A 22,931-nucleotide genomic window follows, 5' to 3' on the forward strand; every position below is an offset into this window, starting at 1 on the left:
GGACTCAGTGTTACATCATTCGGGGTTTCCATATTGACAGTTCTGCTAAGTAAAGCCCAGGTCATAGCAAACTCCACGTTTTACAATATATTGTGAGATTATTGGATCAGCTTATTGGAGTAGAGCAGCATCTTTCAGCCTTAGCAACTTTAGATTGTGTAGACTTCAACACCCAGAATTCCCCATCCAGCACTGGTTAGGTTTGACTAATATTAACATTTTAAAAGCCACGTCAACTTTATTGTCTAAACATAGCTATTGGCTCCAAGTTGGGGTGGCTACATATGAGCATTCGGATGACTCATTGCCAGGAAGATTGAGCTTGTGTTCTGGATTTCTTCGATCTGAAACGTGGATTTAAAGAGCTGTATTTTATTTGTAATAGTTAAAAAAATAGGTCTGGGAAATACATCGACATGTTCACAGTGTTCTCTGTGCCACAGATGAAGAGCTTCATTTCTCCTTGGTGGCTCCAGGGGTGTCAGCACTCTGTTTTCAGCTCTCTTTTGGGGTGGTGACGTTTACCAGCTAATTCTTTGATTCCTTCATCTAAAAAGGGGTGTTGCAGTCTACTTTCACATGGCTCTGTGCAACTGTTGTAAGTTTGGCTATTTGTTGCTATTTGCTGAATTTCTGCCCAAGCTTCATCAAGATGGTGGGAGGAACGGACCCAGCGGAGAAATAAACCTGCATGGAGAATAATGGCCAGTTATCCATCTCTTTCACGAGGACAGTCATCTTTTATATCTTTGCAGCAACTCTTTATAAAGAACATTAACCAATAGACTCACTTAGCTTCCAACCCCAACATCTAGGGCAGGGGTAGGCAACCTCGGCTCTTTTATGACTCATGGACTTCAACTCCCAGAATTCCTGAGTCAGCTGACTCAGGAATTCTGGGAGTTGAAGTCCATGAGTCATAAAAGCCGAGGTTGCCTACCCCTGATCTAGGGGGACAACTACATCTTTCATAATAACCCCAGGAAAACGGGCTGCTAATGGAACATGCAGATCCTGTTTTTACATTTAAGGTGCTCAGAGTATTTAGATATCCTTCAAATCTGCACGTTTGCAAATATATTTAGCAGTAGATTGAAATTCTCACTCAAATCTGTATCTAGAGAACTTTAAATAAGAGTCCTCTGAAGATCCAGGATTCAGAAAAATTGTTGGGCTTCTTTCTTACATGTGTATTTTAAAAGCACATAAAGGAAATGAGCAGCAAAGTGGATAGGTGGGCAAGGTTTTCGTTTCAATTCATCAGATGTGATTTGGAAATTTCCTGATATTCAGACAGTGGAAATTTTTGAAACAGGATTTAGTAAGGCTGTATTACAGGTAGTCCTTGACTTACATCCATTCGTTTAGTGACATTTGAAGTTAGGAAGGTGTTGAAAAAAGTTACGACTGGTTTTTGCACTGAGGAATATTGTGACACTCCAGTCACATAATCACAATTTGGTTTTGTATTCTTGCAATCACATAATCATGATTTGGGTGCTTGGCATCTGGCACATATTTATGATAGTTGCAGTGTTCTGGGATCATGTAATCACCAGCTGTGACCTTCCCAGACAGCTTCTGACTAGCAAAGCTAATGGGGAAGCCAGCAGGGAAGGCTACAAATTGTGATCACGTGATATCTTGCTTAATAACAAATTTTCTGATCCCTATTAACACAGGGATCCCTGTACAAAATTCTGCAATGCATATGTGCAGATATCATCCATCCCTCCTAAATGATTTCTGTATCATTGAAATCTCTGGAATTATTGTATCAACCTGAGCAAAGCATAATGAAGATTCTTTAAAGGTAAGATTTTCTTGTTGGTTTGAGATGTTTCGCTGCTTAAGTGCCAACAACTCTGGTTAACCAACTTCCTCTGACCGAGGAAGCTGTTTGGATGAACAGCGAAATATTTCAGACCAACAAGAAAATAAGTCCAGTTGCCATGACTCAACTTCCAGACTTATCACCAATGTTGGCCTGTGACACTCTGAAATCTGGAAGGCTTAATTTCAACCAAATTACAGTTGCTGGCATGTGAGTGCTTTGTTCGAAAGTTCTGGAACGGTGGACAGTGTGAGCTTGTACTTTACATGGTAAGCGGAATTTACCTTGCCAGAGCACCACACTCTGTGGTTCCACGGAGGGCCAGATGACCAGGGGGTTGTACATGTAAAGGGGATTCAGGTACTTCTCCACACAGTTTATCCAGGGCCAGAGGCAGTGGGTCTTCCCCCTCACTTCACACAACCTCCTGCAGGGAAGTCAGTAGCATTTTAGTCTCTCCTTGGGTAGGCCTGGAGCACTGTTTCTCAGCCTGGGCAACTTGAAGATGTGTGCACTTCAATTCCCAGAAGTCCCTAGCCAGCTTTCCAATCACCACATCCAACCAGGAGCCCGCCATGTTAGGGAAGGAATACAACAGATGCTCCACAAAAATTGCAATGGGATGTTTGGGGAAGGTTGACGGAAGCAAATGCAATCTAACATTTTTAGACTCTGTTCCTTGTAGCTTTGAGGTGTCCCTCTCCTCTCGAGGGTACAACTTGATTCAAACGGGTTGTTGGAGATGTAAAAGCAGGGGTCTTCAAACTTGGCTCTTTTATGACTTGTGGGCTTCAACTCCCAGAATTCCTCAGCTAGCATGTCTAGCTGAGGAATTCTGGGAGTTGAAGTCCACAAGTCATAAAAGGGCCAAGTTTGAAGATCCCTGTGTAAAAGCATGAAAGAATTATAGGTACTCCTCGACTTGCAGCCATTTGTTTAGCAACCCTTCAACAGCACTCAAAAAAGTAGTTAGAACCAGCCCTCACGCTTTAATGACCCTTGCATATTCCCCCTGGTCATGTGATCAAAATTCAGGCACTTGGCAATTGGCATGTATTTATGATACTTGCAGTTTCCTGGGATCATGTGATTGCCATTTGTGACTTTCCCAGCCACTTCTGACAAGCAAAATCAGAAATGGGTAAGCCAGATTCGTTTAACAACCACAAGATTCACTTAATAACCACAGTGATTCAATTGTGGCAGAAAAGATTGTAAAAATTGGGTGTGACTCACTTAACAATCACCTTGCTTACCCACAGAAATTCTGGTTCAAATTCTTGTCATAAGTGGAGGACTACCTGTACTTTTCTCCCCAGTAGCCTCAACTGACTCAGATCGATAAACCAGAATTTCACCTACTGCTTTTTTATGAATAGGGCTCCAAGCTACAAGGAAGACTGGCTAAACTGGATTTGTTTTTATTTAATGCTATGTCTGGAACTGGAGCAACAAGCAAGGAGCTTTGGTAGGGATGCCCGCAAGGTCTTGTGGAAAAAGTCAACCTGGTGGCTATAAAGGTATGATTGAAGCTCCAACTGCAGTACACGTAAGATGTACACAAATATGTGAACTTTGATCTCACTGATGTGACTGCCGTCTTGACCACACTGCAGACTCCTGTGAACCCTGGTTCTGTGGAAACCCCCCCCCCCACACACACACACACCTGAGTGCTTTATCATGGTTGGTTCAGCCATTTCTGTGGGAGAAGTGATGAGAACCACCAGTCAGGAGGCTCTGAAATCTTGGTATCCTCTTCCCTGCAAAAATGGCTGCTGTGAGGTTTCCTTGCAAGTGAAACCTTTCCACTTCCCCAGGTTGATTTTCTCCCGGAGAACATCATGTCCTGAGGTTAAAATCCTGTGCGTCTCGTTTCTTGAAAGTGCAGGGAGAGTTCTAGCAGTGAAAGGTTACTAAGAGTATCTCTTGTGATTTCTAAGATTTCAGATTTCTTCACCCGAGATATTTGAAGAGGCCAAATTAAGTGCAAGGCCATCCCTCTATGTCTTTCAAGGCTGGAGGCAGAACATTCCCAGCCCTTGGTCGGAGTCTTTGAATAATCTCAGTTCGCCCTGCTCTCCTAGGCTGGCACCCTCAACCCTGCTCTGCCCCTCCGTAGCCTACTCCTGCTTTACCTTTCTTTCTCGTTGTTGCCCAAGAATGTGCCATAGGGAGAGGCGTAGCAATGCTCAAAGAGTGCCAGCAGGAGATGCTCATTGAAGGCCAGTGAGAAGGGGAACTGGCGCCCCAGTTGCCAGACGCAGTCGAGGAAGAGGAGAAAGGTAGGTGCCTCCTGCTTGAGCCGGGCGTGCCCGTAGGCAGAGTGGGCACAGCGGAGCTGGAAGGGGTGCCCAGCCTGGAAAAGCAAAAAGGCAACTAGAAGCAGAAATGGAGCTTTCTGCTTCTTCATGCTTCTAGCAGTAACATCCAGGGAGAGGGAAGGGCAGGAGACAATGCTTTCAACAAGAAACAAAGCTCAACGAAGTCAATCAAAGGACCCCATAAATATTAGTAAGAAATAAACTGTTCCTCCTTATGATCAAAGGTACACCTGTGTCATATCAGCCTGTTTGTCTGTGTTTGATGAGAGGCGGAGTCCGAGGTGCTGCAGAAGTTTCTAAATTACAATTCCCAGCAGGGAGTTAAAGGCTTGGGACGATGGAAGTTGCACTTTAGCCATATCTGGAGAGCCAGAGGCTCTCTGCATTGGCTTGATGATAATATTCAGTGGCTGTGTTATCACACCACACTAAGCCATGGTTAAGGAATCCTTACCTTCCATTTTGTATGCTGACTAGAATCTGATGAGTAAACGTATAGCATAAAAACCCTATGCCTGTGCTTAGAATTATAATCACTTCCAATTTTGAAATTCTATCTGTATTACTACTAGGAACTATTGAGATAAAAAAAAGAACAAGATATACTTTCTTGTTTTTCAGCTATGGCAATTTTAAGAAGTGTGGACCTCGTTTCCCAGAATTCCCCAGCCAGCATGCCAATCCCCTTTGAACTGCCTCCCGCTAGTACCTGTATCCATTCCCGCTCCAGCAGTCCCTGGAAGCCGGCCAATGTCCTGCAGGCTGGATCCAGGATAACTTGGGCAAGAGCCGTGACCAACAAGGTGGCATCCTTCCCTTCAGCTCCATGCACCAGGACGTAAGCCTCCTCTCTGGAGCAAGACATGAGGTTTCTGGTTACACGACCTCCTCCCTGACATTAGCCCATCCCGAAAGGTTGGGGTGCAGAGGGGATGTGTCCAAACAGCTTCTCCTGGGGGCTCCTCTCCAGACCCTTTCCGGGGGAGGGACCAAATGCAACACTACCTTTCCAGGCACTGAGCTGCCAGGCAGGCAGCATTCAAGGCTTCCTTGACGTGGGACAACCACCTGGAGGCTTCTAGCCTGCTCAGCCAGCGGTCCATGTGAGGAGAAGTGTCATTGCAGGCTTCCACCAGCTTGATGAAGCTTTCCTGGAGGGAGCGACCCCTGAGAGGTGGGGAGGGAGAAGGAGAAGGAGAACTGACTTGGTCAGAGAGTCCTGCAGCTCGTAGTCAGGGGCCTCTCCCATGGACCAGACTTGTCTGGCTGGAGAGAGTGAGTTGCCGTTAATAGGAGAGGCCGGTTTAAACTTTAAACACATCTGTCCATCTTTCTCCATAGGAAAATATATACGAAATAATTCTTGTGAGCCATTTAGATATAAGCACTTACCCAATGCCAATACTTCAGAACCTCAACTTCAGAAACCGCCCTTTCTTGCAGAAAGCAAAAATCTGGCTGAAAGCATTTGATTTTCTATTCCTGCTTTCTATTCCCTTTCTAGATCAGGATTTTATTTTATGTTTTATTTTCGACTGCTGGGCTGGACAAACGTTCTGTTAACATGAGGCCAGTGGTGGGATTCAAATAGGTGAGCAACTGGCTCTCTGTGTGGATGCCGCTTCCGGAAGTCCATTCTGGGCCTGGGCAACGAAAAATTAGCTACCGGTTCTGCCGAAGTGGTGCAAACCGGCTGAATGCCACCACTGCATGGGCTGCTAGAAAATTTCTACCGATCAGAGTTAAGGCACAAGCTGAAGGAGGCTGCCAGTACATGATCGAGCCCTTTTGAGTAGGTACTGTCTCTATTATTATTATTATGAAAAAAAAAAACACCAAAACACCGGTATTTGCATTTCTCCAACTGTTTGTTGTTGCTGTTGTTGTTTCCTCCTGTACTAATCCTCCAGCATGCTGAAGGGCTTGGTGACGTTGAAAATCTGCACAAGAATCTTTACTGGACTGAAGAATTTTACTCACCCTCTTGCTAGCTAAAAGGGGGGGGGGGATCTGTGATGAGAGAGAATTGCAGAAGAATTGTTACAGGTCAGTTTCACCTGGACGATCTGTATAGTCAGGCTGTTCCAGGCATGAGTTAGAGCACAGTTGTCCAAACGTGAGAACTTTAAGACCAGTGGACTTTGATTCCCAGAATTCCCCAGCTGGGAATTGAAGTCCACAGCTGAAGTCCACAGGTCTTAAAGTTCCCAAGATTGGACACCCCTGAGTTAGAGAATTTTCATCTCTTTCCTGGGCAGTCACTTAACTAAAAAAAAAAACATTTGTTTTCTGCAATAGTCCTTTCACTTTAAGCAAAGAGCATTGATTGGGGGTTATCAGGCTGGTTTCTTCCACAGCTTCTCTAACAATGGAGAAGAATCCCATAATTAATCAGGGACAGTACTAAATATTTTGTTAACCTACTGCCCTGCAGATATGTTGGTCTACAATTCTCTGTTTCTGGAAGATTTCAGTGCTGACTGGGAAAAATATTATTAAATAATTCTTAACAGTACCAGTTTTTCACAGATCATCCTTGACTTAATTGAGGAAGGAATCATTTTTAAGCTGGTTCACCCTGCTTAGCATCAGAAGCGTGGGTCACACCAAAGTTAAGGAATTTCCCAGGGTATCTTTTGACTAATGGCCATCTTTGTTCCCTGTTGTGGTTGTTGTTTTAATTTTGCTTTTTCCTGCTCATGATACGCTGAAAGCACAACGTACGTCTGTTTTAAAAGGGGAAAAGTGCTTCCATAGTGCTTTCAGCACATTATTCAGATGTGCCTTGCCTGGGGCTTCTTTTGATACCTTCCCATCATGGATGGGCATGAATAGATAGAGGGACTTACCTCTCTAGAGCTCGGTGCAGCCTCTTCCAGCCACGATAGCAGCTTCGCTGCTCCAGGCCGCCTCCCATCACCCGGGCCTGCTTTGCAGCCTGCAGCGACCTGGTGTCCAGGATGAAGCCACGTTCCCCGCCCTCTAGGATGGCGGTCAAGAGCAGCTCATCCTCATAGCAGCGTTTCCGGTTGGGCCCCACGAGGGGCTGGCTGCTGCGAAGCATCGCCTGTACGAGCAAAGGATGGAGATGGATGGAGGAGAGTAAAAAGGAGGGAGTCTCCTGGGAGGGGTGCAAACTGATCAATGTGGGGTTCTCCCAATGTCACCTTGTGGCCCTCGGTCAAGTACATCTCCTTAAGCTTGATCTTTTTTGAAAAGCTCATCCTGAAATTGAATGTATTTTGGGATATGCTTTCCTTAAGGTAAGAATTTTTGTTTGTAAGTCTGTTTCATGCCCAGTTTTTGCAAACCATTTTTTTTTCTATTGTAGAACTTTTCATACAGCTTTTGGTTTTTTTAAAGCTGACTTTTCTTGATGATATATTTTCTAAAATGACAATATTGCTGACTTGTGTTGCAAAAGTTAGAGAACTATGAATTTTGAATAATGGCTAAGTTTCTGCATATTGGTCTGAAAAAGCGAAATTCCGAAAGTTCCCCATCTGGGGCAAATGAAAGACATTTTTACATTCTTGTTGAACTGATTAATGACAGTGATACAGTCATTTCTTTCTGAATTCTCAGTTCCTAAGCAGTGCTTGGTCTGTTTTTGCCTGCTGTCTGCTTGGTGATGCTCAAATTCCTTTTGATGGGGCTGGTGAAGATGAAAAGCGGTCTGGAGGTTAAACCACACCTTGAACGGTTAAGGGAGCTAGGTATGTCTAGCCCAGGGGTCGGCAACCTCGGCTCTTTTATGACTCGTGGACTTCAACTCCCAGAATTCCTGAGCCAGCTATGCTGGCTCAGGAATTCTGGGAGTTGAAGTCCACGAGTCATAAAAGAGCCGAGGTTGCCTACCCCTGGTCTAGCCTAACAAAGAGAAGGTTTAGGGGTGATATGATAGCAGTCTTCCAGTACTTGAAGAGCTGTCACAGAGGAGAGAGGGTTGACCTATTCGCCAAAGCACCAGAAGGCAGGACAAGAAGTAACTGGGTGGGAGATCATCAAAGAGAGATTCAACCTAGAACTAAGGAGAAATTTCCTGTCAGTGAGAACTATTAATCAGTGGAACGGCTTGCCTGTAGAAGCTGTGGATGCTCCATCACTGGAGGTTTTCAAGAAGAGACTGGACAGCCATTTGTCTGGAATAGTATAGGGTCTCCTGCTTGGACTAGAAGACCCCCAAGGTTCCTTCCAACCTTTTTATGCATGAAAAGAATTCTGTACAGATTGGTGAAGTGACACGGCATGTTTAGAGTATCCATTGGGTGTGCCAAAGCTGCCTGGTTCAGTTCCCAGCATCTCCTGGTACAGATGAGGAAGGTGGCCACTGGAGGGCATCTCTGTCTTCTCCTATCTCGTGCCCTCCTTGGAGGATATGCCTCAGGGTTCGGTGCTCTCGCCCCTCCTGTTCAACATCTATATGAAGCCGCTGGGAGAGATCATCCGTAGCTTCGGGGTGAAATATCATCAATATGCTGATGATACCCAGCTATTCATCTCCACCCCGAACCAACCCAGTGATGCCCTTGATGTGATGTCCCGTTGTCTGGAAGCGGTACAGATTTGGATGGGAGAAAACAGGCTTCGACTCAACCCGGCCAAGACTGAGTGGCTGTACATACCGTCATCTCGTTTGGTCCAAGAGGTTCCATCTCTGACTATAGGAGGAGAGATGTTACCTCCCATTGATAAAGCACGCAATCTGGGCGTCCTCCTAGATTCACGACTCAGTTTCGAAGATCACATTGGAACCGTGGCTAGGGGGGCATTTGCACAGGTTCGTCTTATATACCAATTGCGCCCCTTTTTGGACCGAGATGCCCTACGTACAGTCACCCACGCACTCGTTACCTCCCGTATTGATTACTGTAATGCTCTCTACATGGGGCTGCCCTTGAAGACCACCCGGAGGCTTCAGCTGGTGCAGAATGCAGCTGCACGGGTTGTGATGGGAGCTCCCCGATACTCCCATATTACACCCCTCCTGCGTGAGCTGCATTGGCTACCAGTTGCCCTCCGGGTGAGATTTAAGGTGCTGGTACTTACCTTTAAAGCCCTACATGGCTTAGGTCCGGGATACTTGCAGGACCATCTGCTGCCGGGAACAAATTCCCACCGTCCAGTACGCTCACACAGAGAAGGCCTCCTCAGGGTACCGTCAGCTAGGCAATGTCGGCTGGCGACCCCCAGGGGGAGGGCCTTCTCTGTGGGAGCACCAACCCTATGGAATCAGCTCCCCCCTGAGCTTCGGATAGCCCAAAACCTCCAATCCTTTCGCCGCGGCCTCAAAACACACCTGTTCCACCAAGCTGACCTAGACTGACAGGCATTTTAATTAATTTATATTTAGTATTTTTAATTCATTTTTAAATTCTCTAATTTTTTTATTGCACTGATGTTCTCAATTTCATTTTATCTTGATTTATGTACTTATTATATGTTTTATTGTTAGCCGCCCTGAGTCCTTCGGGAGATAGGGCGGGATATAAATCCCATCAATAAATAAATAAATAAATAAATATGAGTGCTGGGAGTTTCTAAGCATTGCAAGAGCTCCAGGTTGGAAAAGATTGCTGTTGCTAGTGTTTCTAAGCCTTGACAACTTGAAGCTTTGGGGAATTCTGGGAATTGAAGTCCACACATCATCAAAATGCCAAGTTTAAGAAACACTGCAGTAGAGTAGCGCCCCCTTTAGGGCACCAGGGACCAGTTCCGTGGAGAGAGGTTTTTCCTTGGACCGGAGGGTGTGTGGTTTCATATGCTGCCTACATCCTGTGGCCTGGTTTCTGGCATGTGTGGCCTGGTTTCTGGCATGCTGCAGCCAAGTACCAATTCCCGGACCAGGGCTTGGGGACCTCTGCACTAGAGCAGCTATGGGGGTGAACAGCTAAGCATGCAAACAGAATTTGTGGGGAAGAGAGAAGAAAGAGAGGGTTGGGAGTTGGATGGAATAAAAACAGGGAAACGGAAAGGAAAAAGCATATATTTAACCACAGGGCTGGTTTATGAACAGAAATTGGGTGCCGCAAGTGAAAGGGGCAGTATGAGAGAGGAGCTGGACCCACCGTCCCGTTTCTTTTGTGATAGTAGCTGAGAACTGGGAATCGCCTCCCCTGACGAAATCGGGCGCTCTTCTGAAGGGCTGCATCATCCAGTCTCGCCGGTACGATCACAACTGGTGGATAACTGGGACAGACTCCAAAGTCTGCATTGATAGAACTCAGCCTCCAAGCCCCTGTCTGGGAGGGATGAAGAATGAAGGTGTTTGAAGAGCCAGGTCAAGCTCTGGTTATGGTGAGGCTGTCTGCCTCCAATATACAATATACAATCTTCTTGCTGAACATCTATCCTGTCAGATGACATCTGTTGACCTGACTGCATTTCAAAAGTCCCAAATTTGGGGAGGAAGCTGTTGGCTTGGTTGTGGAGTGGGGGGTGAAGGAGCCAGGTTGGTGCAAAGAAGAGAGAGGAGATGAAGGGAGGGGAGAGGAGAGGGAGAAGAGAGGGGAGGGGAGGGGAGAGGAAGAATGGAGAGGAGAGGAGAATACTTTATTGGCCAAGTGTGGTTAGACACACAAGGAATTTGTCTCTGGTGCAAAAGATCTCAGTGTACATGCAAAGCAACAGAGTAATAATCATAATGCTATCAATAAAAGGAAGTAGTAGAGAAGATGAGGATAATAATACTACAACCATACAACATGGGGAAATACACATATAAATAAGACAGTACAGTGAAAATTAGGTGTTCGGCAAAGTGATGGCACAAGGAAAAAACCTCCCAGTGTCTAGTTGTTTTGGCATGCAATGCCACATAGCTGTATCCCAAGGGGAGGAGTTGAAACAGTTTATGTCCAGGATGTGATGCATCTGTAGATATTTCCTCAGCCCTCCTTACTGGGCAATAACTGAGCAACCTGAAAAAGCTGGAAGCAATGGGAGGTTTGAGGAATCTTTGTGTTGTGGAAGAGAGACCCACCCACATGTGCCACACAACCCCTGATCTGCTACCTCTTGGCCTTTCTTAAAAGGAAGGGTCCACGGACGCAATGCCACTGAACATCAGGCGGAAAGAGAGTCTCACCCAAAGGGTAGATCAGAAAGGTTAATATTTGTTAATTCCAGGCAGCAAAACTAATCTGTTAAAATATAATGCAAGAGAAGTTTCTTCAGTTGTTCGGAAGAAATCAGGTGGCGCCTTTTCTGACTCATACATTTTCTTAAAAGGCACCAACTTTTTAAGGTGCTACCCGACTTCTTTTGATTTTTTTTGCCACTATAGACAAACATGGCTCTCCACTTCCTGGGTTGTTGATATCTATGGACAACACAGACATACCCGCACACAAACACAGAGGGAAATAATTGCATTGACTTTAAAACCCAGCTTTGATATTGGGGGAAAAAGTGGTGACCTGGAAAAATTGGGTGGAAGCAGGGATACAGCGTAGACTTTCGACCAACTGACTGACAGATGATGAGGATGAAGTTTTGTTAAACAGATAGTCCTCAGGTTATGACCATAATGGAGCCTGCCCCATGTAACTCGGAGATAGATATAAAGGGGGTCTGTCTGTCACATGACAGACCCAATTTTATGACTTTTCTTATTAAGTGAATCTGTGGTCATTAAGAGGATACTGTAGTCATTAAACAAACCAATGGTTTGCTATGGGTGTGGTTTTGCCAAAAACTGGAAGTAAATACTGGTTTTCGGCAAAACCATTGTAAAACATGGTCATGTGGCTGCGGGACGTTACAAATGGCCGTAAATGTGGCCCAGTTGCTCAGTGCCTGAAGTGTGGTCATGTCCCCACAAGGGGGGGGGCAACTGTCAGAACTTCAAATCCAGATTGTAAGTAAACCCCCTCCCAGGTCAATCCATTGGAACTTCAAACAGTTGGGTAAGTGATCAGTTGTAAGTTGAGGTCTACCTGTATTCCATGCTAGAAGACAAATATCATCTGTGAGATGTAACTCAATGGCAATATCTACAATTACAGCATCATTTTCAACTTCTGATACAGCAGAGATAGTAGAACAACTTGTTAAGTCCTTTAAAATTAAAAAAAAATAGTTTTGATAGATATTTGTTATCAATAACATGCAATGTCCTTGACACCAGGCCACAAAATGCCCTGGTCCAGCTGTCAGTTCTGCCAGCCCAGTAGCCCATGCTCAGAGGGGGACCTTTGCTTCTCATGAAGATCATCATCGGCCTCTACTCACGTCAGTTGCAATCTGCTTGTAATACTGTTCAGTCATGTGCGTCGGCCACCCAGTGCCCAGCATTGTGTTTTGGGGTCTGTAGAAGAAGGGGTACGCCATCATCACCGATTCCAGAGAAGAAAGGGCCTGTGGGAACATGGTTGGTCCAGCATGGTTAGCAACAGATACATGTGACGTTCTCCACTTTGAAGTGTCTCTTAGCCAAGCTGAAGACATTTTAAGATGTGTGGACTTCAATTCCCCAAATACCCCAGCCAGCATTGCTGCTCTTGATCCTTAAAGCCCAGACACTCAGGAAGTCTTCAACTTACAGCCATTCCTTTAGCAACTACTGAAAGTCACAACGGCACCGAGAAAAGTGAGTTACAACCAGTCCTCCCACTTGTAACCGTCACAGAATCCCCATAGTCACATGATCAAAATCTGGATGCTTGGAAACCAGCATGTATTTACGACGGTTGCAGAGCCCCAGGGTCATGTAATTGCCCATTTGTGACCTTCCCAGCAGGCTTCTAACAAGCAAAGTCAATGGTGGAAGAAGGAATCATTTAACAACCACAGGATTCACTTAACTGCTAAGCTTGTAAGCCGCCCTGAGTCTTTGGAGAAGGGCGGGATATAAATGGAATTAAAATAAAAATAAAAACAACTGTGGCAAAAAATAGCATAAAATCAGGTGTAACTCACTTAACCACCCTTTTACTTAGCCTTAGCCGCAGAAATTCTGGTCCCAATTGTGGTTGTAAGTTGAGGACTACTCGCATTAAAGTCTATCTGGGAAAACTGCTGTTTCATCGGTCTTTCTGTGCCATCTAACATTTAACTGATATTAAAGAGCTGAAAACATTATTCCCGACCAGCTGTAAGAGGCTTCTAGGTGATTGAGTGAGTGTGGGCAGAAGACCATACCTACAGAAGGGAACCTGGCGTGGGACCAGGTTCCTTGAGGGACCGCTTCCCACCGCTTCCATCCACCCATCTCCTGAGGTCCAGCAGGAGAGGCATTTTTGCAGGTCCCATCAGCCGAGGAACATCATTTGGTGAGACCCAGGAAGGGAGCTTTCTCTGCCTGCCCTGCGGAACAGCATCCTCCAGACACGTTCCACATGCTCCATAGCCTTACCCTACCTGGCCTTGGCAATAGGAAGGAGAACCCAGGGGTGTGGTGGAGCTGGTGCAGTGCTGCACTGATTGCACTGATCAATGGGGATTACCTTGGCTGTGAGTTAAAATACTTTATGTTGTGTTCGGATCGACGACGCACACACAGCGAGGTATTGCAACACTGGTTTTATTGATGCACATGGAGTCAACTGGGGATCCCCGTCCAGGTGGCTCAATATATGTCCGGTGGCCGCTGGACGCTAGCCAACCCCCGGCCGGGAATCTCCCGCCACAAGAAACATCACCCAACCCAGGCTCGTGGATTTCCCGCCGGTGGGAAACCACTCCCCTGCTAATCTACCTATACAATACCTTATGATGGTTTATATATGTTTGTGTGTGTGTTTAAATTGAATTGCCCTTTTTGGTTGGTCTAATATTTGTTTTAATTGGCAGTGTGAACATAGCACTGGTCTGCAAGTCTTTGAACCAAGCAGATCTCTTCAAGCACCTTTTACCTGTGTGTGAGGAACTGGGGCTTCTGGGGCTCACCCTGCACAGGTGGGCCTGAAGCCAGTTTCATCCCCCATAGGGAACCAGAGGAAGCAGTCCCAGCTAAGTCCCTTCTGAGAACTCAACGCAACAGCTGAGGCTGGGTTGGCCAAACTGCCAAGCACCACAAGGCTTCTCTGCCACCCATCAGCTTCTTACTTCTTTTGCAACCCTCCCTCTTCTTTCCTACGCAAAATGAATCAACAGGAAATGGAGAGCACGGGGAGGGGGAGGACTTCCCTCTTATGATTGAAAAGAAGGGGGTTGAACAGCAAGGGACAAGGCCTTGGGAAAATGTCTTCTCCTTCTCCTTCCTCATTCTTTCCTCCTCTTCCTCCTTTATCCTTAAAGCTGCAACATTTGGAAGCATCTTGGCTGAGTTTGGGCATGAGTTTAACCAGGGGAAGACGCTGCTGGGTACAGAAGAGTTTTAATATCTGGTTATAACTGCTTCCCACAACTGCGGAACAGTATAGTTTGAAAAAAGAAAGAAAAGAAGAAAATGTATGTCAAGATACATCCTGGATGAAGCACTGGCTGAATCTGCACAACCTACAAGACCAGGCTAAAATCGGATTGGAGATTTTGTGGCTGAAGATAGTGTAGGTGGGAACCAGGTGGCCTTGGTCCTAAACTGCACCCTTCCATTAATCAGGACAGGCACTCGGCACACGTTCCTCTTCCAATGATCTGGCAGCAGCTGGGTTTTGCCAAAATCAGGACAGGCTCATCTTACCTCAATGGAGCTGGCAATGTTCAGGCACTCTGCCATTCCAGGAATTTCCAACTGCAGAATTTTCAGGTCTTTGCATTTGAGAGTGATGGTGCCAGAGGCGTTGGCCAGCCTGTGGGAACAGGGAGAAAACAGACTGTGGGAGCTGCCTTGCAGGAGGCCACAGGCAACTTCCGGCAGTTTGCAAGCAGAAAGAACCTCATGTTTGTGGCAAGAGAGGAGCAGCACCAACAATGGAGACCTTAGCTTCCCAGCCCACCAGCCACAATCCGAAAGATGGTCTTGCAGATGAGCAGGAAGTGAGCAACTCATTAACCCAGAAAGAGAGAGAGAGAGAAGCAGAGGATAAGCAAAGCTGTGACGGCCTCCCACAAGATCGTGTGCATCATACGATTTTTAACTCCCTGTAAACCGCCCTGAATCCTCAGGGAAAGGGCGGTATATAAATGCAATAAAATAAATAAAATAATAAATACAACTGATGCAGCTAATGCTGATTACATGACTCACATCATTGCCAGTGTGCTTGTTCTCTTATCGCCTCCTTACAGGTAGCCCTAGACTTACCACCACGATTGGCACCAGAGGTGGTTGTTAAGTGAGTCACGTCCAATTTTACAACTTTTCGCTATGGTTGTTAAGCAAATCGTTCCCATCGTTAAGGGAATCTGGCTTCTCACCACTGCTTCTCAGAAGCCAGCTGGGAACTCTATGGAGGGTCTCAGTCATCCAGGTCATGGTTGTCCCAAAGGCGCCTTTGCAAGAGGCAATTGGATTTCCTTGTTTTTCTTGGAAAACGTTTCACTTCTTGGATGAGAAGCAAAACATCTTCCAGGAAGAACAAGAAAGTCCAATTGTCTCTTGAAAAGGCACCTTTGGGACAGCTGGGAAGGTTGCAAATGGTGATCACATGAACCCCGGGATGTTGCAACCCCTGTAAATGCATGGCGGTTGTCAAACACCTAAATTTGGATCATGTGACCAAGGGGAAGTTGGGATGGTTGTAAGTGCGAGAACTTCTATAAGTCACTTTTTCCAGTGTCATTGTAACTTCACATGGTCTGTAAATGAATGGTTGTAAGTCAAGGACTACCTGTATTGCTGTACATCCTTTTCCATCCAGATAAAATAAATCTGGAATAACCAGCGTGTTTGGTTCTTGCAAACTACTGTACAGGTTTGCAAAGGCCAGGCAACAACGGCTTTGAGAACTATCCAGAATTTCTGGCATCCATCTCGGGACAATGTTTGGTGACCTTCTGATCTTCCAAGGAGCAGCCTCCCCCTCTGGTGATACCCCTGGAAAAAGGAAGGGGTATTTAGACTTCCAGGCTTTTAGGACAGAGGGAAGTGGGAGGCAACAGAAGGCCTTGGGTCCTTGACCCCACCTCAAACCTTTCTCAAACCATCCTAAATCTCACTACTATTTGAAATCTACAGATAGCCCTCAATTTACAACTGTTCATTTAGCGACTGCTCAAAGTTACAACAGTACTGGAAAAAATACGATTGTTGCAGCATGCACATGGTCATGTGATCGAAATTTGGCAATCAGCATGCATTTAAAGCACAATATCTCAACTGCCTATGGAAAGGAGGCGCAAGGCCAAGAAGACAAGCACTCTGTGCATGCTTAAAAATATGCTCGCAGTTCATATAATAGCAAAATCTGGGCAACATCTGGCAAGAAGCTCGATTTCTGATTAGGGTGCCTGTTGCCAGTTCTCCCTTCCCCCTCCATCAAGCTGTCCTGGCCTCGCTTTCCGGCAGGTAGGAAAAGGGCACCAGGATGGCTGAAAGGTCATTCTTCACCTGTCTGGGCAACGCTTTCATTCCTGAAGCAAGGCCTGGAAAGTTGGGTTCCCCCTCCCTGGCTGTGCAGCTGCGGAAGCCGAAAGTCGATGACGCGACCAACCTGTCACCTAACTCGCTTGCAAGCCTTGCGGTGTGAAAAGGGTTAAGGCAAACCTGTTCTCTGGCAGGGAGCCATTAGTCCAGGAGCTTTGATACCAGCTTAAATTCTGAATGCTGAGAGTCACAGGAAGGAAAGGAGAAAGGTTAGCATCGTGCCCGAAATGCAGAGGTTAATTGGCACTGAGATGGAGAACATCTGCTGCCAACTGCAGTGCCCTCCCTCTTCCAGCTCACTTTTCACTCTGCCACTCTGGGGGATGTGGGCCACCCCAATTCTGCCTTGGCAATGTTCTCCCAGGAGCCCCAAGAAGGTGTAAGATGCCTTGTTTCTTTTGGTCTCTTCTGCAGCCCTCCCTCGGTGAACATTCTGAGCGGGCGATGCTTCTTTCCAAGTGTTGCAGGAAAATGTCACCTCTAAACCCCACATTTGGCTGCCTTTTGAAGAGCTCAGGAGCAAAAGGGTGCAAGATGGAGCTTCAGCAGAGAACAAAAGTAACCCATTAGCAATTAGAGTAAGAAGAGCGCATTGTTTCACTCCCCACACCCAGCCCAAGCCAGCCAATATTTGGCCTCCTTGCCTATCTGAAGATCTTTGCTTCTGATCTCACCAGAAGCACATGAGTGTGAAGGAACTTGATAGAACTCTCTAGAGTGTGTGATAATATTTGGGTGGGCCAATCTCCTTCATTTGGGTCTGAACAGTTTACCCAAGTAGTCTAGATTGCAAATGAGAGAGTTTAAAACTGCAGTGGCATATCCTTTTAACTGTTCAAGATGAATCAGTGAAGTTTGATAGTGCAGTTTAAGCTCTGTTAGGCTACATTTGCCTAGACCGGTATTTCTCAACCTTAGCAACTTAACATGTATGGACGTCAACTAATGCCTCCTTAAGTAACACCAGCTGCCTGCAATTAGTGCAGGTTCGCATCCCACCAGGCTCAAGGTTGACTCAGCCTTCCATCCTTCCGAGGTAGGTAAAATGAGGACCCAGATTGTTGTGGGCAATTAAGCTGACTTTGTAATAATGCTGCTTGGGGTGTGTGTGAAAGCCCTAATAAGCAGGCATATACATAGAATGAAGGCTACTGCTAAGCTTGTAAGCCGCCCTGAGTCTTCGGAGAAGGGCGGGATATAAATGGAATTAAAATTAAAAAAATAAAATAAAACTCCAGAATTCCCCATGGTAGCTGGGGAATTCTGGGAGATGAAGTCCACAAACTGGGCTTGGGGTGGTGGAGAGGAACCATGATGAGAAGCCCAGCAATGACAGGCAAAGCTATTCACCTTTTTTCAATGGCATCCACACTGCGAATCAGAAGCCACAACTCAGTTGTTCTGTGTTCCCTGCTCCCTTCTGCCTGGGATGAAAACAGTAAATGATGGCTGGTGATGGCCAGGGTCCCTTGGATGGGCTGGAGTCCTGGGCATGAGAGAACCACATCGTCTACCTTGGTGGTCTTGATCAGCTCGGCAAATTCCATGGTGGGGTTGGCAGAGCGTCCTGGAAATGTGACGGTAAAGGAGAAAGCTATTTCAGGAAAAGCTGGAAGATTAGGAAGAAAGCTGAGAAAGGACATGTCAGGAAGGCTTTCTGGTCCTTCAAGACGGTTATGTCGGCTGATGAGCACAATTGGGACAGGAACTTCTGTGGCTAAGTAAGGTGGTAAGTGAGTCATGCCTGATTTTACAACCTTTTTTTGCTGTGTTCATTAAGCAAACTGCCTCGGTTGTTACACAGATCACAGAAGTGTTAAAAAAAATATGAATGGTTCGAAGTTGAGGACTACCAATCTATTAATGAATGGATGATAGAGAGATCTGCTTGGTAAAGAGATGCCTACATTTTCCAGGTCAAGAATGAATAGAGCAGGGGTGTCAAACTCAATTTCATTGACGGCCGCATCAGCATTGCGGTTGCCCTCAGGGTGCCGGGTGGGTGTGGCCAGGGTGGGCATGGCCTACTGGGTGGGCATGGCTAAAGTGCGTATGGCCTACTGGGTGGGCGTGGCCAGAGTGTGTATGGCCTACTGGGTGGGCGTGGCCAGCTCTACATCATTGGCATCAAGGGTGCCTATGGGGGCCTGGGCAGGAGTGGGACAGATCTGAGGGTCTCTGGCAAAAGGAGGGTCTCTGGGCCAGGGCCAAGGCAGTGGGGGCCGTTCCCTCACTGTTTCCAGGATGGCTTTGCAGGCCACATGAAACCATTTCGCGGGCTGGATCCGGCCCCGGGCCTTGTGTTTGACATGTCTGGAATAGAGGGTAATCCTTCGAAAGTGAGACTAAGGTTTATGAAGTGGGTTGGGTTGAGAGAGAGCGACTGGCCCAAAGTCACCCAGATGGCTTTCATGCCTAAGATGGGAACAGAAGTTATAGTCTTCTGGCTTCTAGGCCAGTACCTTGATTGTTAGACCAAACCGGTACACTTACATTGCATCGCATTACCCTTTCTCTGCCCAGAATTCGGCATTCTGCAAGCCCCCAAACCCAGGGGGCCTTGCCTGTCTCCATCCCCTCTCCAGTCCTACTCAAGCAGCAGAAACAGCAAGAGATTTCTTAACCCTTTCTGCTTTCTAGGCAACATTAGTGGCAGTTGCCAACTGACCAGGACAAAGACAGTGAGCTTATTTTTGTGCCTTTAACGAACACTTGGATTGCACTTGGAGAGGAGAACTTTTGATCTGAATAGTAAGGAAGGAACAGGCCTCACTATAAGCAGCACAGCTCACTGTGGTGAAAAGTTGCTGTTATGAGGCCAGGATGAACAATTGGCAACCCAAATGAAGCATTCTGTTAACTTTGGGGTGGACCACAGTGCATGCCAGATCTGCAAAAGTGAGCTCCGTTCTGCTTCTAATAACCCCACTTCTGTCCAGGCAGACCAGGAACTGCCCCTTTACCTAGCAGCAAACCATCTGGTGCAACTAAGCTTTGCTGAATTGTAGTTTCACAGCTTAGAGAGGCCCAGATCTTTGGCTGGTTGGCAGGAACTTTTCAGTAAAAGGATCCCGCTTCCCAGCACGGAAGTATTCCTCTGGACCGAGTTAGTGTTGGGAGAAAGCCAAAGAGCCGAGAGCACCCACTTCCCTTACCTGAGAGTTGAATGGGGAACTGGATCTCTTCTGGGACTTGCCAAGGGATCTGGGAAACAGGATCGCCCACCTAGTGGCAAAGGCTGAGGGAACAGAGATTGGTCCCTCCCTTCATGCCCCAGCCAGCCAGCCAGCCGATATTGGCAGTTGTGGAGAAACCTTGCAACCGCTGTTTGTTGTGTTGCTGGGAGTTCAAGCTGGGTCTTATATTGTGAAAGGGTAGAACAGGAACTGCACAGCACTTAGGGAGGGAGAGGCTGAGCGGGGAGGGAGAGAGAAAGAGAGAGAGAGCGAGAAAGAGAGAAAGAGGATGTGTCGCTTAAGGTAGCCCGGCTGTAATTTGTTTTGTTTTCAGTTTATTTTTCCCCCCCACTGTTAAAGAACTAGAAGAGATGTGTGAAGATAGCAGATAAAACATCGCTGTGATAAACAACAGCCAGACAATTCGGTGGCCTTGTTGTTTGCTAGGGCAGATGATGAGAAAAAGAGAGGCATGAAATTACTGGAACATTGGAGGAATTGAAACTGGGGGGGGGGGGGAGAGATTCATTGCGTGATAACAAGGCGGAGGTGCAGAATTGTGCTTCATGAGCAAGAGGGAAAGGCACTTAATTATCAGGTATTTCCATGGAGAAGCACAGGGCTGCGCTCTAGTGCAAAAGTAAATTAAAAAGAGGGGGAAAAATATATCTGCCAGTATTGTAATCCCCAAGAAGGCAGATATAAAAAGCAGATATCCACAAAAGTCCCTTTGTCCCTCTGGTGGAGCAGTGGGCTAATGCCTCCTTAAGTGACACCAGCTGCCTGCAATTAGTGCAGGTTCGAGTCCCACCAGGCTCAAGGTTGACTCAGCCTTCCATCCTTCCGAGGTAGGTAAAATGAGGACCCAGATTGTTGGGGGCAATTAAGCTGACTTTGTAATAATGCCGCTTGGGGGTGTGTGTGAAAGCCCTAATAAGCAGGCATATACATAGAATGAAGGCTACTGCTAAGCTTGTAAGACGCCCTGAGTCTTCGGAGAAGGGCGGGATATAAATGGAATTTTTTAAAAAAATCCCTCCTTCCCTCCTATATTATTTTTTTAATATTTATTTATTTATTTATTTATTTATTTATTTATTTATTTATTTATTAGTTGAATTTATATACCACCCTATTCCCGAAGGACTTGATTTGTGCATCAAGACCAGCTTTGTCCACCTAGTTCCCCCCAAAATCCCTGCCATAGAACTGAAAGGAGGGCATACTGTTGGGGAAGACTGGCTCAACCCTTTCTTTTTTGCCATCTCCTATCACTAAGGACAACCTGAAAGGCATTCTAATGTCCCCCAGCAGGATGGACTTGATGACCTCTGAGGTCCCTCCCAACTCTCTTACTCTATGATTTCTCTAGGGTGGTTTGCCCGTAGTTAGTTCTCTGAGTTCTTGGAAGTGTCTGCTTGGCTCGCGTACTTTTTCTTCTGTCTTTTCTCACAACTTTTGATTTCTCCAAGCATCAGGGTCTTCTCCAGTGACTTTTCCCTTGGCTCAGGGTGCCCTCAGTGTTTTACTTCTCTTAGTAGCACTTCTGGGCAGTTGACTGGCTTGATCTGCAATTGAATGATTTGTTCTTCTTGTCCATGGCAGTGTTCCTCAACCATGGCAATGTTAAGAGGTGTGGACTTCAATTCCTAGTATTTCCCCAGCTTTGGCAACTTTAAAATGTGTGGACTTCAACTCCCAGAATTCCCAGCCTTGGCAATTTTAAGACCTGTGGACTTCAGTGCCACAAATTGTCCAGCCTTGGCAATGTTAAGATGTGTGGACTTCCAACTTCCAGAATTCTAGGAGCAGAAGTCCACACATCTTAACGTCAAGGCTGAGAAACATTGGACCAAGGTATTCCCAATTGCTTTCTCTGACATCCCAGCTCAAAGGCATTGTTTCCACAATAGGTATCTTTGGAGCCGGTGGGATGTCTCTGCATTTTAAAAGTCTGTCTAGATCTGTTGTAATCTCATAAGTACAGTCACATTCCCAGTGAATTGAGCCTAAGATACAGTCTTTTTCTACTTCAACTTCTCACTACTTGCATAGAGTTAGTATCACTTGCTGACATAATATTAGGGTTTTTTTAAAATTTTGAGGAACAGGTTAGCTTCAACAAGAGGTTTTCCATGTCATTTTCAGATCACCAGGTAGTATCATCAGCAGAACTGAGTTTGTTGATGCTTTCCTCAACCATTTTAGTTGCCTATTTCTTCTAATCCAGCATTTTTCATTATATATTCTGCATATTTATTAAATTAAGATAACAGTAACACTCATGCACTCGTTACCTCCCGGATAGATTACTGCAATGCTCTCTACATGGGGCTGCCCTTGAAGACGACCCGGAGGCTCCAGCTGGTGCAGAATGCGGCCGCGCGGGTAGTGATGGGAGCATCCTGATACTCCCATATTACACCCCTCCTGCGTGAGCTGCATTGGTTACCGGTTGTCCTCCGGGTGAGATTTAAGGTGCTAGTACTTACCTATAAAGCCCTACATGGCTTAGGCCCGGGATATTTGCAGGACCATCTGCTGCCGGGGACGACTTCCCATCACCCAGCGTGCTCACACAGAGAGGGCCTCCTCAGGGTGCCGTCGGCTATACAATGTCGGCCGGCAACCCCCAGGGGGAGGGCCTTCTCTGTGGGAGCGCCTGCCCTGTGGAACCAACTCCCCCTTGAGCTCCGGATGGCCTCGGATCTCCGGTCCTTTCGCCGCAGCCTTAAAACTTTCCTTTTTCATCACGCTGACCTGGACTGACGACAGGGGTTTTTAAAATGTTTTTAATTTTTAAATTGTTTAATTTATTTTGGGGCTGTTTATTTATTTTTTTTAACTTTTGTATTGTTGTTTTTATTGTTGTCCTTCGGGAGATAGGGCGGCATATAAGTCCCAAAAATAAATAAATAATATGAAGCTGCTCATTCCCATCTTTGAACCCATTTTGTTGTTCCCTATTCCATTCTAATTGTGGCTTTTTGTTCTTTATTCTGATTTTTTCAGTAACTCTGGCACACCCATGCTTTTGAGACCTATTCACATTTGATTGTGCTTTACACAGCCAAAAGCCCTTGTAAAATTGATAAAGCCAAAAATAATCTCTTCTGGAACTCCTTCAC

The 22,931-nt window shown here is 46.1% G+C and overlaps 1 protein-coding gene and 1 long non-coding RNA gene across 5 annotated transcripts; one reads left to right on the forward strand and one right to left on the reverse strand.

The window, feature by feature from the left end:
* Positions 1-70: 70 nt before the first annotated feature.
* On the reverse strand, positions 71-19,963 carry LOC310644535 (myotubularin-related protein 9-like). 3 transcript variants are annotated; one of them, XM_083369634.1, is made up of 12 exons: positions 19,783-19,963; positions 17,978-18,194; positions 16,748-16,807; positions 14,783-14,891; positions 12,391-12,516; positions 10,227-10,400; positions 7,008-7,225; positions 5,227-5,325; positions 4,868-5,009; positions 3,973-4,193; positions 2,119-2,261; positions 71-687 (listed from the first exon to the last, which is right to left on the reverse strand). In XM_083369634.1, exons 2-12 carry the CDS (start codon positions 18,172-18,174, stop codon positions 482-484), a joined length of 1,695 nt encoding a protein of 564 aa, XP_083225760.1. In that variant the 5' UTR covers positions 18,175-18,194; positions 19,783-19,963; the 3' UTR covers positions 71-481. The 3 variants fall into 3 exon arrangements, with proteins under 3 accessions (XP_083225760.1, XP_083225758.1, XP_083225759.1); XM_083369632.1 differs by having other exon boundaries at positions 5,164-5,325; XM_083369633.1 differs by lacking the exon at positions 16,748-16,807 and having other exon boundaries at positions 5,164-5,325.
* LOC310644537 lies at positions 4,903-10,601 on the forward strand. 2 transcript variants are annotated; one of them, XR_014493307.1, is made up of 4 exons: positions 4,903-4,996; positions 5,663-5,954; positions 6,069-6,204; positions 10,249-10,601. It is a non-coding gene; the product is annotated as an uncharacterized lncRNA (long non-coding RNA). The 2 variants fall into 2 exon arrangements; XR_014493308.1 differs by having other exon boundaries at positions 10,252-10,601.
* Positions 19,964-22,931: the final 2,968 nt, after the last annotated feature.

The sequence above is a fragment of the Vipera ursinii genome, assembly GCF_947247035.1.
Source record: "Vipera ursinii genome assembly, chromosome: 9".
In the NCBI taxonomy this organism is placed as follows: Eukaryota; Metazoa; Chordata; class Lepidosauria; order Squamata; family Viperidae; genus Vipera; species Vipera ursinii.

Bases quoted from the DNA above. Each gene is read 5' to 3' on its own strand.
- LOC310644535 (XM_083369632.1), bottom strand. From the start codon at position 18,174: ATGGAATTTGCCGAGCTGATCAAGACCACCAAGGTAGACGATGTGGTT. The intron at 12,517-14,782 runs GTAAGATGAGCC...ATGTTCCCACAG, and splicing joins ACATTGCCAGCTCCATTGAG to GCCCTTTCTTCTCTGGAATC. The intron at 688-2,118 runs GTAAATTCCGCT...TTCTCCATGCAG, and splicing joins GAGTGTGGTGCTCTGGCAAG to GTTTATTTCTCCGCTGGGTC.